We start from the raw sequence: 12,484 nt of genomic DNA, 5'->3' as shown, positions 1-12,484 counted from the left end.
TCTTTCTTTAATAGAGCCGTTAATGGTGTTTTTTAATTTAGTTTTTACTGCAACTGTTTTCTTCTGTGTCGTAAACAAACCCGATAACCTCGAGATGTTTATCTTACATAACCGGCGACGAGGGAGTCCTCATTCCAGATAAATCTTCCCCAAGAGTGAATAAATCATAGTTTAGGGTTTCAGATCTGGGCTGAACATGGAGTGGGTTGTTTTTCTCTCCTCTAAAGTAAGATTTGAGTTTTCCTGCTCTGACGCAAGTCCTCTCTTTACTTTGTGCTCAACCTGCTTTCAGGATGCCAAAGTAAGTGCTTCTCTTTCTTTCTTTCTTTCTTTCTTTCTGCCACCAGCTCGGATGTTTTCATCTACTTTGTCTGTTGTTGTTTATGATTTGTGACACATTAACGCAGGTACAGCATGCACCAAAAACTGAATATATATCCAATAACTGGATGAAGTATGTAGGCCAGTAGACTCTAATAACATTAAAGATGGCTGCATTCCATTTAGCTGACCCAGTTCCATGGTTCTGGTGTTGTGCATGCTCACTCACTGACATCACATACTGGGACTCAATGGGATGAAACCATCAGTAATGTTATTATTTACACCTGCTATTGATAAAGATGCATTTATCACCTGAAATGCATCTTGCATCTTGTTTTGGTTTGTTACGTTTGCACATATAAATATTAGAAATATTGATTAGTGCAACTTAAACAGCTAATTGTAGCATCAAAACTCGTTCATGTAGAGTTTGGAGGGTGAACTACAGAGTTGTTGGTTCCTCAATAAGGGCCAATGAAAGGGGTTTCATGTATATGTATTGATTTGATTTAGTTAATATAAAACAATGTTGATTAATGAAGCTTTAACTTGAACAATTCATTTTCATATCAAATATAAGCCACCCCTTTCACTGGTCTCAATCTCTAGTTTCAAATCTTCTTCAATACAGCATGATGTTCATTTAGTAAATTATGGCCCCATTTAGAGTCAGATAGACCATAAAGCAGGGGATGCTTTAGGGCGGGGCTACCTTGTGATTGACAGGTCGCTACCACGGTATTGTCCGGTCTGGGAGTTGTCCGTGTTTTCGTCTTAAAACTTGAACCCTCTCACACAAATGTTACAATTAACTTTGATGGAGTGAAAACACACTGTTTTCACTCCATCAAAGTTAATTGTAACATTTTGGTCGCCTAAAAATGTCTTATTCAGCGTTCGGTTTTAGCTCCACTCTCTCGTGTCACTTCTGGTTGCAAAAAAACAAGACGCTGACGGCCAAGAACCAAGATGGTGACGACCAAAAACAAGATGGTGGCCAAAAACCAAGATGGTGACGGCCAAACACTAAGATGGCGACAGCCAAAAACCAAGATGGAGAAGGAAAAAACCAAGATGGTGACAGCCAAAAACCAAGATGGAGAAGGAAAAAACCAAGATGGTGACGGCCAAAAGCCAAAAACCAAGATGGCGACCGCCAAAATCCAAGATGATGACAGCCAAAAACCAAGATGGAGACGGCCAAAAACCAAGATGGAGACAGCCAAAAACCAAGTTGGAGACGGCCAAAAAGCAAGATGGAGACGGCCAAAAACCAAGATGGAGACGGCCAAAAACCAAGTTGGAGACAGCCAAAAAGCAAGATGGAGACGGCCAAAAAGCAAGATGGAGACGGCCAAAAACCAAGATGGAGACGGCCAAAAACCAAGATGGTGTTGGCCAAATAACCAAGATGGAGAAAGCCAAAAACCAAGATGGAGGTGGCCAAAAAACAAAATGGTGACGAACAAAAACCAAGATGGAGACGGCCAAAAACCAAGATGGAGACGGCCAAAAAACAAAATGGTGAAGGCCAAATAAAAAGATGGAGACGGCCAAAAACCAAGATGGTGTTGGCCAAATAACCAAGATGGAGAAAGCCAAAAACCAAGATGGAGGTGGCCAAAAAACAAAATGGTGACGAACAAAAACCAAGATGGAGACGGCCAAAAACCAAGTTGGAGACAGCCAAAAAGCAAGATGGAGACGGCCAAAAAGCAAAATGGAGACGGCCAAAAACCAAGATGGAGACGGCCAAAAACCAAGATGGTGTTGGCCAAATAACCAAGATGGAGAAAGCCAAAAACCAAGATGGAGGTGGCCAAAAAACAAAATGGTGACGAACAAAAACCAAGATGGAGACGGCCAAAAACCAAGATGGAGACGGCCAAAAAACAAAATGGTGAAGGCCAAATAACAAGATGGAGACGGCCAAAAACCAAGATGGTGTTGGCCAAATAACCAAGATGGAGAAAGCCAAAAACCAAGATGGAGGTGGCCAAAAAACAAAATGGTGACGAACAAAAACCAAGATGGAGACGGCCAAAAACCAAGATGGAGACGGCCAAAAACCAAGATGGTGTTGGCCAAATAACCAAGATGGTGACGAACAAAAAACAAGATGGAGACGGCCAAAAACCAAGATGGAGACGGCCAAAAACCAAGATGGAGACGGCCAAAAACCAAGATGGTGACGAACAAAAAACAAGATGGCGACGGCCAAAATGTCGAACTCGAGGCTTCAAAACCGTAGTTGACAAACCAATGGGTGACGTCACGTTGACTACGTCCACTTCTTATATACAGTCTATGATTTTTATTTATTTAGATTCAGTGTTCGTACAAAAATATTGATTTATGCAACTTAAACTAATTCCATATTAAAATCCTAAACAATAATCCAGAATAAGAAGGGTGGACTATTAGACTGTTTGCACAAAGCCAAAACCTGAATGGTTTCCATGTCTGTGAAATATTCCCCTACAACAACATCAGCTACCTTACACCAGATAAAACACGTCCTCACAGTGTGTGTTTGAGTAACGGCGTCTTTGTTGTCGGTGTCGCTCGCCGAGCTCTTCACCGGCGCTGTGGTTCCTCTCTCCCTCCACAGGAAGCAGAGACGCCTCGCAGCGTTCTGGAGGAAATCGGACTGACATAAACACGATCAAACACACCATCATCATCATCAAACACACATCCTTCAACTGCCAGCTGCTGTTTGAACCGATAACAAGTCCAATTCACCTTCAAGCAACTTCACACACACACACACACACACACACACACAACTCTGCCTTTGTTTTCTACCTTTCTTCTGAGACTAACAATGCAGCTGGTTGGTGTTTCCTACGGAGGTATTTATTTGTCCTGTGATGATGTTCATTGTTACAGAAACAGGAAATGCAGCATTTTCTGCTGCTTTTCAGTCCAGAACGACAGAATGAGATGCTGAACTGAGTGAACTGCTGGATTTGACCAAAGCTGATGTGATCGATCTATTCTGTGATGTTTGTATAGTATTTATTTGAATAGTATTGATTTCAGAGATACTTCTGAATTTCAAATGTGTGTCAGACCAGTCCGGTCTCACAGGAAGGTGTATAAATACCACGACATTACACGGACATTCCGCGTGTCATGAGGACGCATTTCAGCTTTTTCGTGCGTCATTTGTACGCTGCTTTTCCTGCGTCATTTGTACGCCACTTTTCTTGCGTCATTTGTACGCCACTTTTCCTGCGTCTTTGGAAGCCGCTTTTCTTGCGTCATTTGTACGCTGCTTTTCCTGCGTCATTTGTACGCCGCTTTTCTTGCGTCATTTGTACAACGCTTTTCCTGCATCAGTTATACTCCGCTTTTCGTGCGTCATTTGTACGCCGTTTTTCGTGCATCATTTGTACGCTGCTTTTCCTGCGTTATTTGTACCCCACTTTCGAGTGTCATTTGTACGCCGCTTTTCTTGCGTCATTTGTACGCCATGCAAACGTCCGCAAGAAAACCACTAACTTAGGTTCAGGCAAGAAAACCACTTAGTTAGGGTTAGGGAAAACGTCATGGTTGGGCTTAAAATAAGTACGTAAACTAAGTAAAACACGTACGGAAGCAACTACAGAAAACACGTCATCATCGACATCGGCACGTGACAAACGTCACTAACGTTACTTACATAACAAAACGCTGATCTACGACGGTTTCGAACACGAGTCTCCTGGTTAACTGTCTCTGTTGTTGGAAGCAAGCAGTCTTTCTCTCTTTTTATACTCTCACTAACTCTTACCGTAGCAATTTATACGCGGATGCGTTTACATAACAAAGTCGGTTATCAGGTTACGTGTCGTACAAATGACAAGCTGGAATCAAGAAAGGCGTACTTATCGCACGCTAAACGCCTTGCGCATTATCGTGGCATTTATACGCCTTCTCGTGCGAACGGGTTGGTCAGATTTATACATTATAAAGGGAAGTTAAACGTATTAAATGAACAGAACCAAAGAGTTATGTTGCACCTGCATTGTGATTATCATGAACTCAGTTTCAAGCACAACATATTTGGTATTTGAGGTTTAGCCACGCTGTAACGCACCACTGCAGTCTGAAGGGACACGTTGTTGTATATAACGAGGTCGTTATCAGTCCTACTGGTTTCTAATGGAAGGATCCCATTTAATGTTGAATGCCTTAATCGCTGACAGATGTCCGTTCATTTGAAATGAAATAATCTGTAACTGTTCGCCCACTGAGATTTGCATAAATGTACGCTTTTTTTTCTCGTAAATGTACGATTTTAATATCAGAGAATATCCAAGTTTTTTTTCTCGTAAATGTATGATTTGAATCTCGTTATTTTTCTCTGAATATTACCCCCCTTCCCCGGCTCTGTAATTTTTAATTTTTAATTTTTTTTTGCTTATAATGTTCCTAATAAGTCGTTATAGATTTAAGAAATGTAGCAGATAAGAGTTTTTTTTTTTGGCGATGGATGAAATGGGAGCGTACTATAAATCACTGTTTCCCTCTTTAAACAAACTGTAATACCAAACCTGTGTTAATCCTACTGACCTCTGACCAGCGCGACCATTTAAAGAATGTTCAGCTTTACGACACACGGTCGAGTCTTTTAAAGCCGTTTCACTGTCTTCCTCACATATCCACATTTAATATAAAAAAACAAAAGAAGCTTTTGGCCTCTGACCGCCACATGTGACATATTGTACAGCATGTAAACTACCTATCTACCACCGTGACTGTGACTAAGCATATAATAGCAATAGTATCATAAAGTATTATAGTATTAAGATTATTTATTTTTTATGAGACAAAACTAAAAGTAGTTTCCAGCCACGTGGTTGGAGAAAAAAGAAAAGACACACATAAAATCTTTGGACAATGAACTGTACAAATATCAATAAATGGTATTATTTCTTTATTTTATTTGATGTCCAGGTTGCTCAGCATGTTTTTAAGAAGCTGCTGTTGTTGCTTTAACCAAAACGGTGTTTCAAATATATTTTTTCTGAACTACTCACTATTTTCTGGGTTTTGCAGTTTCCTCTATATACAGTATACTGTAGACAGATGTTGTAGACAGATGTTTGACATGTTGGAATCTTCCTATTTTGTAAAACTTGAAATAAGCATTTCCATGTATAATTTATTAATTATGATCTACTGTATCTCTGTTACATTACAGGACGTGTGTTTACTTACAGAAGGTACACTGTGTTGTTTACTGTTACAGATGAAGGAGGAAGGTCATGTTGTCCTGACAAGTTTAGCAATAAAGATTTACTCCACCTGTAACAACACAAAGAGCTTGTTTCCTTTAATTCATCCTCCACTCGTCACTCACAGCACATAAAGAGCACAGGGATAGAAGTGTGTGTGAATCTATTTTATTTAATTTATTTATTATTATTTTTGTATTTTATTTAAAATATTTACGTTTTAACTTTTTCTAATTTTTCTATTTTATTTTATTTATTTTTATATTTCTATTATATATATATATATATATATATATATATATATATATATATACAGTATATATATATATATATATATATATATATATATATTCTATCAATCAATTAGAGACCTTTCATTCATGACATTTTGAATGTGAAAATACAAAACAAACGCTGATGATCCAAATTAATATTAATATTATTATTATTATTATTATTATTGTTATTATTATTGTGTCTTTTTTACACACTGCCTCACGATTCTTCCCAAAGCTCAATGTGGACGAGAGGAAGAGTTTCAGAAAGATACGCTCTGGTTTATTAGTCTGACACTAACTGCTCTGTATCCTAAAACAACCCACCACATGCATTAGAGTAAGAACAAGTCAACACAGTTTAGATTGTAAATGTCAAAGTTTAATAAAAATGTAACAATACACATAAAACATGTCTCCACAAAGATCATTATATCAACGTCAACAGTATATGATCACAAAAAATACACATGTTCAGTCATCCATTTAGTTATTTTGATAAAATACAGAGTGACGTAAACCGTGTATTAAATTCCATACTGTAATGCACTGTTAACAGATTAACGCAATTAAAACAGCATCATTTCCATTTATATAAAAAGAGTTGGCTCAGACAAAAATAGACGTTACTGGTCACATGAAATCCTCCAGAAGAGAAAGGAAATATCACCTGACTTTGGCTCATGATTTTTTAATAGTTTTAAAGCAAGACTGTAACTTTTGAAAGAAGATACTGTATAGCCCTTCTTCCTCTTACAAATGAACAGTCAGATTGGACACCTGTAGATTCAGCGTTTTGTAACATTAAACTCTGTGAAATTCCAGTTGAGTTGGACCAAAGCACACTTGGTGATTGTTGGAAAGATTAACGACGACGGTTTAAGTGAGTTTATTTTGTTTCTGTCCAGTTTGAATGAAGTGTTTTACGATGCTCCGCTACGTTCAGCTGATCTCAACATAAACACAAATACACGTGGAGCTGCATGGAGAGGGGGGGGCAATCGTACTCGGGCAGCTTGGAGGAGGTCTAGTTCTAGTTAATATATTTTGCACTCTGCAGCTCCTCAGTGTTTAACGGTGGCGTCTGTGGCGTGGAGGAGGTAGATCAAACCTTGCAAAGTGAAAAAACACAATTTTTCTGTTTTTTTTCTTGCAAATTTATGACTGAGAATATTTTATTATTATCTGTATCTGAGTTTTTTCTCAGAATATTACCCCCGACTCCGTAATATATATTTTGTAGCTACAATGGTCCTAATACGCCGTTGTGCATTGCTGAGTCAGGTAGCTGAGTTTGTGACTCTCTCTACTTTTATGTGCATTTATCATTATTTATTTACTATTATCCATTATCTAGTCGACACCGTTCAGCACAAGTTACATACCGGTAGTCTCTCTTTAATTCCAGAGTCTAAGGCCAGTTTTCTACACTCAGTGGAGGCGTCCCTCAGTATCACATAATTATATAGGACAATATCTGCTCTTCATTTAGCGGTAGGAGACGATTTTAAATATTTACTCATGAAACATAAATGATGTTCAGCGGTGTTTCTCCGTCTTTAGAGTTCTAAGAGGACCGATATTGTAATGAGTCGTTCAGCTGGGAGGAGTCATGTCCTGTTTCTGTCCTCCACACAGTTCAGGCTGGACGAGTTTGTGTCTTCGCTCTAACTCTCCTCCATCAGCATCTCCTCGATCTCCCTGTCCCAGTTGTCATCTCGGTTCTCGTTATCGGCCAACACGTCGTACTCCTGCAGCTCTTCCTGCAGCTCTCTCTCCCAGTCAGGAGTCTCCTCTGAAAAACACACAACGCTCAGTCACTCATTGATGAAACCACCTCTACTGATCCAGATCAACCAAACTAAACGTACCATGCTGTGTGCTCGGATGTTCCCTCTTGTCCAGAACCAGCTGTCCCATTTCTTTGCGTAGGTCGTCCTCATTTATGTTGCATGAGTCAAAAGCGTCGCTCACAAACTCGGACACAGACGGGCTGGTGGAGACCTCGTCTTCGTCCTCTCGGAACAGGAACAAGAAGCAGGTCAGACTCGTTCTAGTTTAGCTTTATACTCTTATTTTATTTAGTGAGAACAGGCGGCTCACCTCCCTGGACTTTGGTTTGATGCTGCAGACGACACGGGGAGTTTTCTGTCTAACGACATCTGCAAAAAAATATATTTTTTGACATTTCCTTTCAAGTATATTTATAGAATATAATAAGGTGATAATCACACTTTCTCGACAACATGAACAGTGCAGATTAATAAACAATATTTTTCTGAATGCTGGCTGGTATTATGTCACAAAGTTCTATGTTCAAAAAGTGTCCTAATGTTAACTCACTTCTTGGTTTATCACACAATATTACGCAAAACCTCACCGCTCTATCTGTGTCAAATGATTCACTGACATTAAAGGGATAATTCAGGTGTTTCTCAGTGGGGTTGTATGAGGTTCTTCTCCATAGTCAGTGTATTACTACAGTAGATGGAGTTAGTAGAAACAGACAGGAGTACCAGCACGGGAGCAAAGTAACGTACTGCTGTGGATGGGCGCAGCAGCTAAACAGATTTTAGACACCTAAAAACATCAATATCAGTTGAAGTGTACGCTATATTTAGAATATTTTCATCACTTTACCTCGCTGTCAGACAGCCCTTTTACTATTTTTGTGAATGGAGTCTGGTGGCTTTGAAGAGAGCGTAGAAAATGGCTTCAGTTCCCCGTCAGAAAGGGCTGTCTGACAGCGAGGTAAAGAGGAGAAAATATTCTAAATACAGCGTACACTTAAACTGATATTGACTATTTTAGGTGTCTAACATGTGTTTTTTACATTGCTTTGCTGCCAAAATACTAAATAAATCAATAAATAAATGACTCGATAAATAAATAAATAAATGTTATTAAATGTAGCAAAAATAATATAAAAAATAATTGTAACGATTAATTAACAGTCCCCTCATTTGCATAATGAGGCAGAAATGCATAAAGAAATGTAAAAAGAAACTTGTAAAAAAATGTGTAAAGTTTGGGAAAATAAATAAGGGGTGAAATGCATACTTTTAAAAATAAATATAAAATAAATGCAAAAATAAATAAATGATAATTCATTAATTAATTTGAAACTTAATAAAAAAAATACATAAATAAATAAAATTAAATAGAAGAGTAAATAAATAAGGGAATTAATACAACGATAAATACATAAAGAAGCAAATTAAAATTAATTAATGGCTGTATTTATTAATTAATGGCTATATTTATTTTTTATATTAATTAATAGCTACATTTAATGACAAATTTATGTATTTATTGAGTCATTTATTTATTTATTTTTTATTTTGGCCGGTTCCGTACTCCATAGATAAATACTACCACTCCATCTCATGTAGGTAATACACTGACTATGGAGAAGAACCTCATACAACCCCACTATGAGAAACACCTGAACTATCCTTCAAGATTAAACTCAGGCGTTATAGTTTTGATACCTTTTTGATTGGTCTCAGTTTTCTCCACGTCTCTCCGTTCAGCATCCTGTTGAGCTGCGAGCGCCGTGAGCTGAGCCGACTGTTTTACCAACGACACTCTGTAGAAGTAATTCTTCCAGAAGACTTCCTCTTTCACCCTGAAATGAATGACACGGAGGAAACGGCAGTCATCTCTGTGGTGGAATGTGATATTTGTGTTTTTAATAAAACCCACTCTCATGCAGGGAATGATGAAAACACTTTTATAAAGTATTGTGTGAGAGTGAAGAGACGCTCACTGTTTGGGGACCAGATGGAAACGCATCTTCCGGAGCAGCTCGTCTTCCTCCAGCATCACCAAGGCGACCGGATGCATTTGCTCAAAGTCAAAGTGAAATTGGACCCCAGCGGGAGGATCTCGCACAAAATTTCTTTTGTCCTGAAAACGAGTGAAGCAATAAACTGAAGTTTTTTATTGAAACTATATTGATGCATGTTTTATAAGGAGTAATACTCACAGCTGAAAGAGCTAGAATCTGCTGCTGTATGGTTTCCTCTTCATTATAACCAACCCACGGTGGCACAGCAGCACCTAAAGGAACAATGAAAACCAGTTACCCTACTGTAATCTATAATATACTTAAATAATTATGCATAATTATTTATTTTATTGAAAAATAAACATTTCCATTTGTGCATGAACATTTTTTTTAAAAGAAAGGAAAACTACACATACTGCAAGACACACTGTACAGATACAAAGATGTACTTATAATAATTATAAACATAATGATACATCAACTTAAATATATATTCAAATAAAATAGTGATAATGACACATTAATGATAGTAAGCCTAACCTATAATAAAATAAAATAAAATAAAATAAAAATATAGTAATAATAATACAAAGTATAGTTATAATATTAATATACATTTATAGGCGTAATAATAAAAAAGTAATAGCAATAAAAAAAATGCTAAAACAAATAAATAAATAATAAATAAATGCAATAATAAATAAATACATTTTAAAATTAGTAAAAATAAATACATAAATGAATAGAAGGGAAAATTAAATAGAAGAGTAAATAAATATGGGAATTAATACAAAGATAAATAAATAAGCAAATTAAAACAGAAATATCAGTTTATGTCACATTTGATCAAATAATTAATGGCTACATTTATTTTTAATATTATTTTTACTACATTTAATGACATTTATTTATTTATCGAGTCATTTATTGATTTTTTATTTTGGCAGCTTCTGTCCTACATAAATAAGGACTGAACGCACCAGACATAATTATGCATACATATTTAATACCTACATCAAATACAACATACTATTCAGTACTTACCAAATGTTTTTGCTTTTTTCTCCTGAACAAACTTTTCTTGTTCTTTCTGGAATTCACCCAGAATGGTCTGAAGGAAGAAAATATATCATTAAATAGGACAAAGAACACAGAGTTTAAATTAAGACAGACCTCAATGGATATTTATATGCAATACGGATTAAAATATATATATATGTATATATGTATATATATATTTTAGTATATATTATTATTATTGATTATTTTTGAATTATTCTATTAAAAAAAATGTGTACAATAATTAAACTGTGCAATACTCTTATTAATACTGCATTTATTCTGTACATTTGAAGAAATATTGTTGTTAAAATCTTATTCATACTATTATTGCATTTATATTTAATACACTTAATAGATCCAACTTCTATAAGCATTTTTTTACTTGTTTACACTAGTTATACTGTATATTGTATAACCACATGTATTGATGCACATATTTCTCATATTTCTAATTTTCATATTTATTTATTATTTATCTTTCTTATGTTTCTGTATGCTTTCATATAAGAGCAGCTGTAACAGGGATCAATAAAGTATTTCTGATTCTGATATTTACCTTATCAATAATGCCATTGATCCTCCCCTCCTCCACACTTTTCTTTAAGGTTTGTGCTGTTTCAACTACAGACTCTGAGAGTTTCTTTGAGGCGATGCTGGCGAAATTATAAATATATCCTGCAGAGAAGCAACAGAAACACATTATACTGAGAATCTACTGCAGAAACACACATTATACTGAGGATCTACTGCAGAAACACACATTATACTGAAAATCTACTGCAGAAACACACATTATACTGAGGATCTACTGCAGAAACACACATTATACTGAAAATCTACTGCAGAAACACACATTATACTGAGGATCTACTGCAGAAACACACATTATACTGAGGATCTACTGCAGAAACACACATTATACTGAAAATCTACTGCAGAAACACACATTATACTGAGGATCTACTGCAGAAACACACATTATACTGAGGATCTACTGCAGAAACACACATTATACTGAGGATCTACTGCAGAAACACACATTATACTGAGAATCTACTGCAGAAACACACATTATACTGAGGATCTACTGCAGAAACACACATTATACTGAAAATCTACTGCAGAAACACACATTATACTGAGGATCTACTGCAGAAACACACATTATACTGAAAATCTACTGCAGAAACACACATTATACTGAGGATCTACTGCAGAAACACACATTATACTGAGGATCTACTGCAGAAACACACATTATACTGAGGATCTACTGCAGAAACACACATTATACTGAGAATCTACTGCAGAAACACACATTATACTGAGACTCTACTGCAGAAACACACATTATACTGAGAATCTACTGCAGAAATACAGCTGTTATTATATTACACATGCTGCAGCAAAGTCTACTAGGACAAGTTTACATCATTATCAACTTCATCAGACTCACCACTGAAGCCTTTCGCCTGTTGGAGCAGCTGCTGAGGTTGAGGAGCATCATCTTCACCTTCAGAAACAGAAACAGCTGTTTGTTTGTTTACATCCTGATTCTGTCCTGAGTCTTCATCAACATCTTCTTCATCTTCTCTCCCCAGCCAGCTCCCCCAGCTCTTAAACATACTTTAAATAGTTAACACTGTACAATAAACTTAAAATAAGTTATTTAAGAAGCTCTAATTATGAATCACTCCGTTTTAAGGCAGTTTTCTGATAGTTTTAAACTATAACAGGAGAGATACTGGTGACGTTTTCACCGTTCAACCACTTCCGCGAATCGGTTAAAGTTTGTCCCTAACGTCTAC

General features: G+C 36.6%; 2 protein-coding genes across 6 annotated transcripts in view; one reads left to right on the top strand and one right to left on the bottom strand.

The window, feature by feature from the left end:
- Nucleotides 1-9,578, top strand: part of LOC119488564 (AP-1 complex subunit sigma-2) — a 25,363-nt gene extending 15,785 nt beyond the window's left edge. Inside the window, exons 6-7 of one of the 5 annotated variants that reach the window (XM_037770330.1) lie at nucleotides 293-301; nucleotides 2,936-3,858. In XM_037770330.1, the coding sequence (XP_037626258.1) occupies nucleotides 293-301; nucleotides 2,936-3,198 (272 nt within the window). In that variant the 3' untranslated portion in view covers nucleotides 3,199-3,858. Of the gene's footprint in view, nucleotides 1-292; nucleotides 987-2,935; nucleotides 3,859-9,539 lie in introns of those variants that run through there. The other 4 variants (XM_037770334.1, XM_037770338.1, XM_037770335.1 and 1 more) reach the window with 4 other exon arrangements.
- On the bottom strand, nucleotides 6,191-12,484 carry LOC119488563 (synapse-associated protein 1-like). Its single transcript, XM_037770329.1, has 9 exons — nucleotides 12,133-12,484; nucleotides 11,233-11,351; nucleotides 10,659-10,725; nucleotides 9,813-9,886; nucleotides 9,594-9,733; nucleotides 9,316-9,452; nucleotides 7,928-7,986; nucleotides 7,696-7,840; nucleotides 6,191-7,619 (listed from the first exon to the last, which is right to left on the bottom strand). Exons 1-9 carry the CDS (start codon nucleotides 12,299-12,301, stop codon nucleotides 7,492-7,494), a joined length of 1,038 nt encoding a protein of 345 aa, XP_037626257.1. The 5' UTR covers nucleotides 12,302-12,484; the 3' UTR covers nucleotides 6,191-7,491.

Source organism: Sebastes umbrosus, chromosome 5 (assembly GCF_015220745.1).
Source record: "Sebastes umbrosus isolate fSebUmb1 chromosome 5, fSebUmb1.pri, whole genome shotgun sequence".
Taxonomy (NCBI): Eukaryota; Metazoa; Chordata; class Actinopteri; order Perciformes; family Sebastidae; genus Sebastes; species Sebastes umbrosus.
The sequence above is the reverse complement of the archived record's forward strand: the minus strand, read 5'-3'. Positions and strand labels throughout refer to the sequence as shown.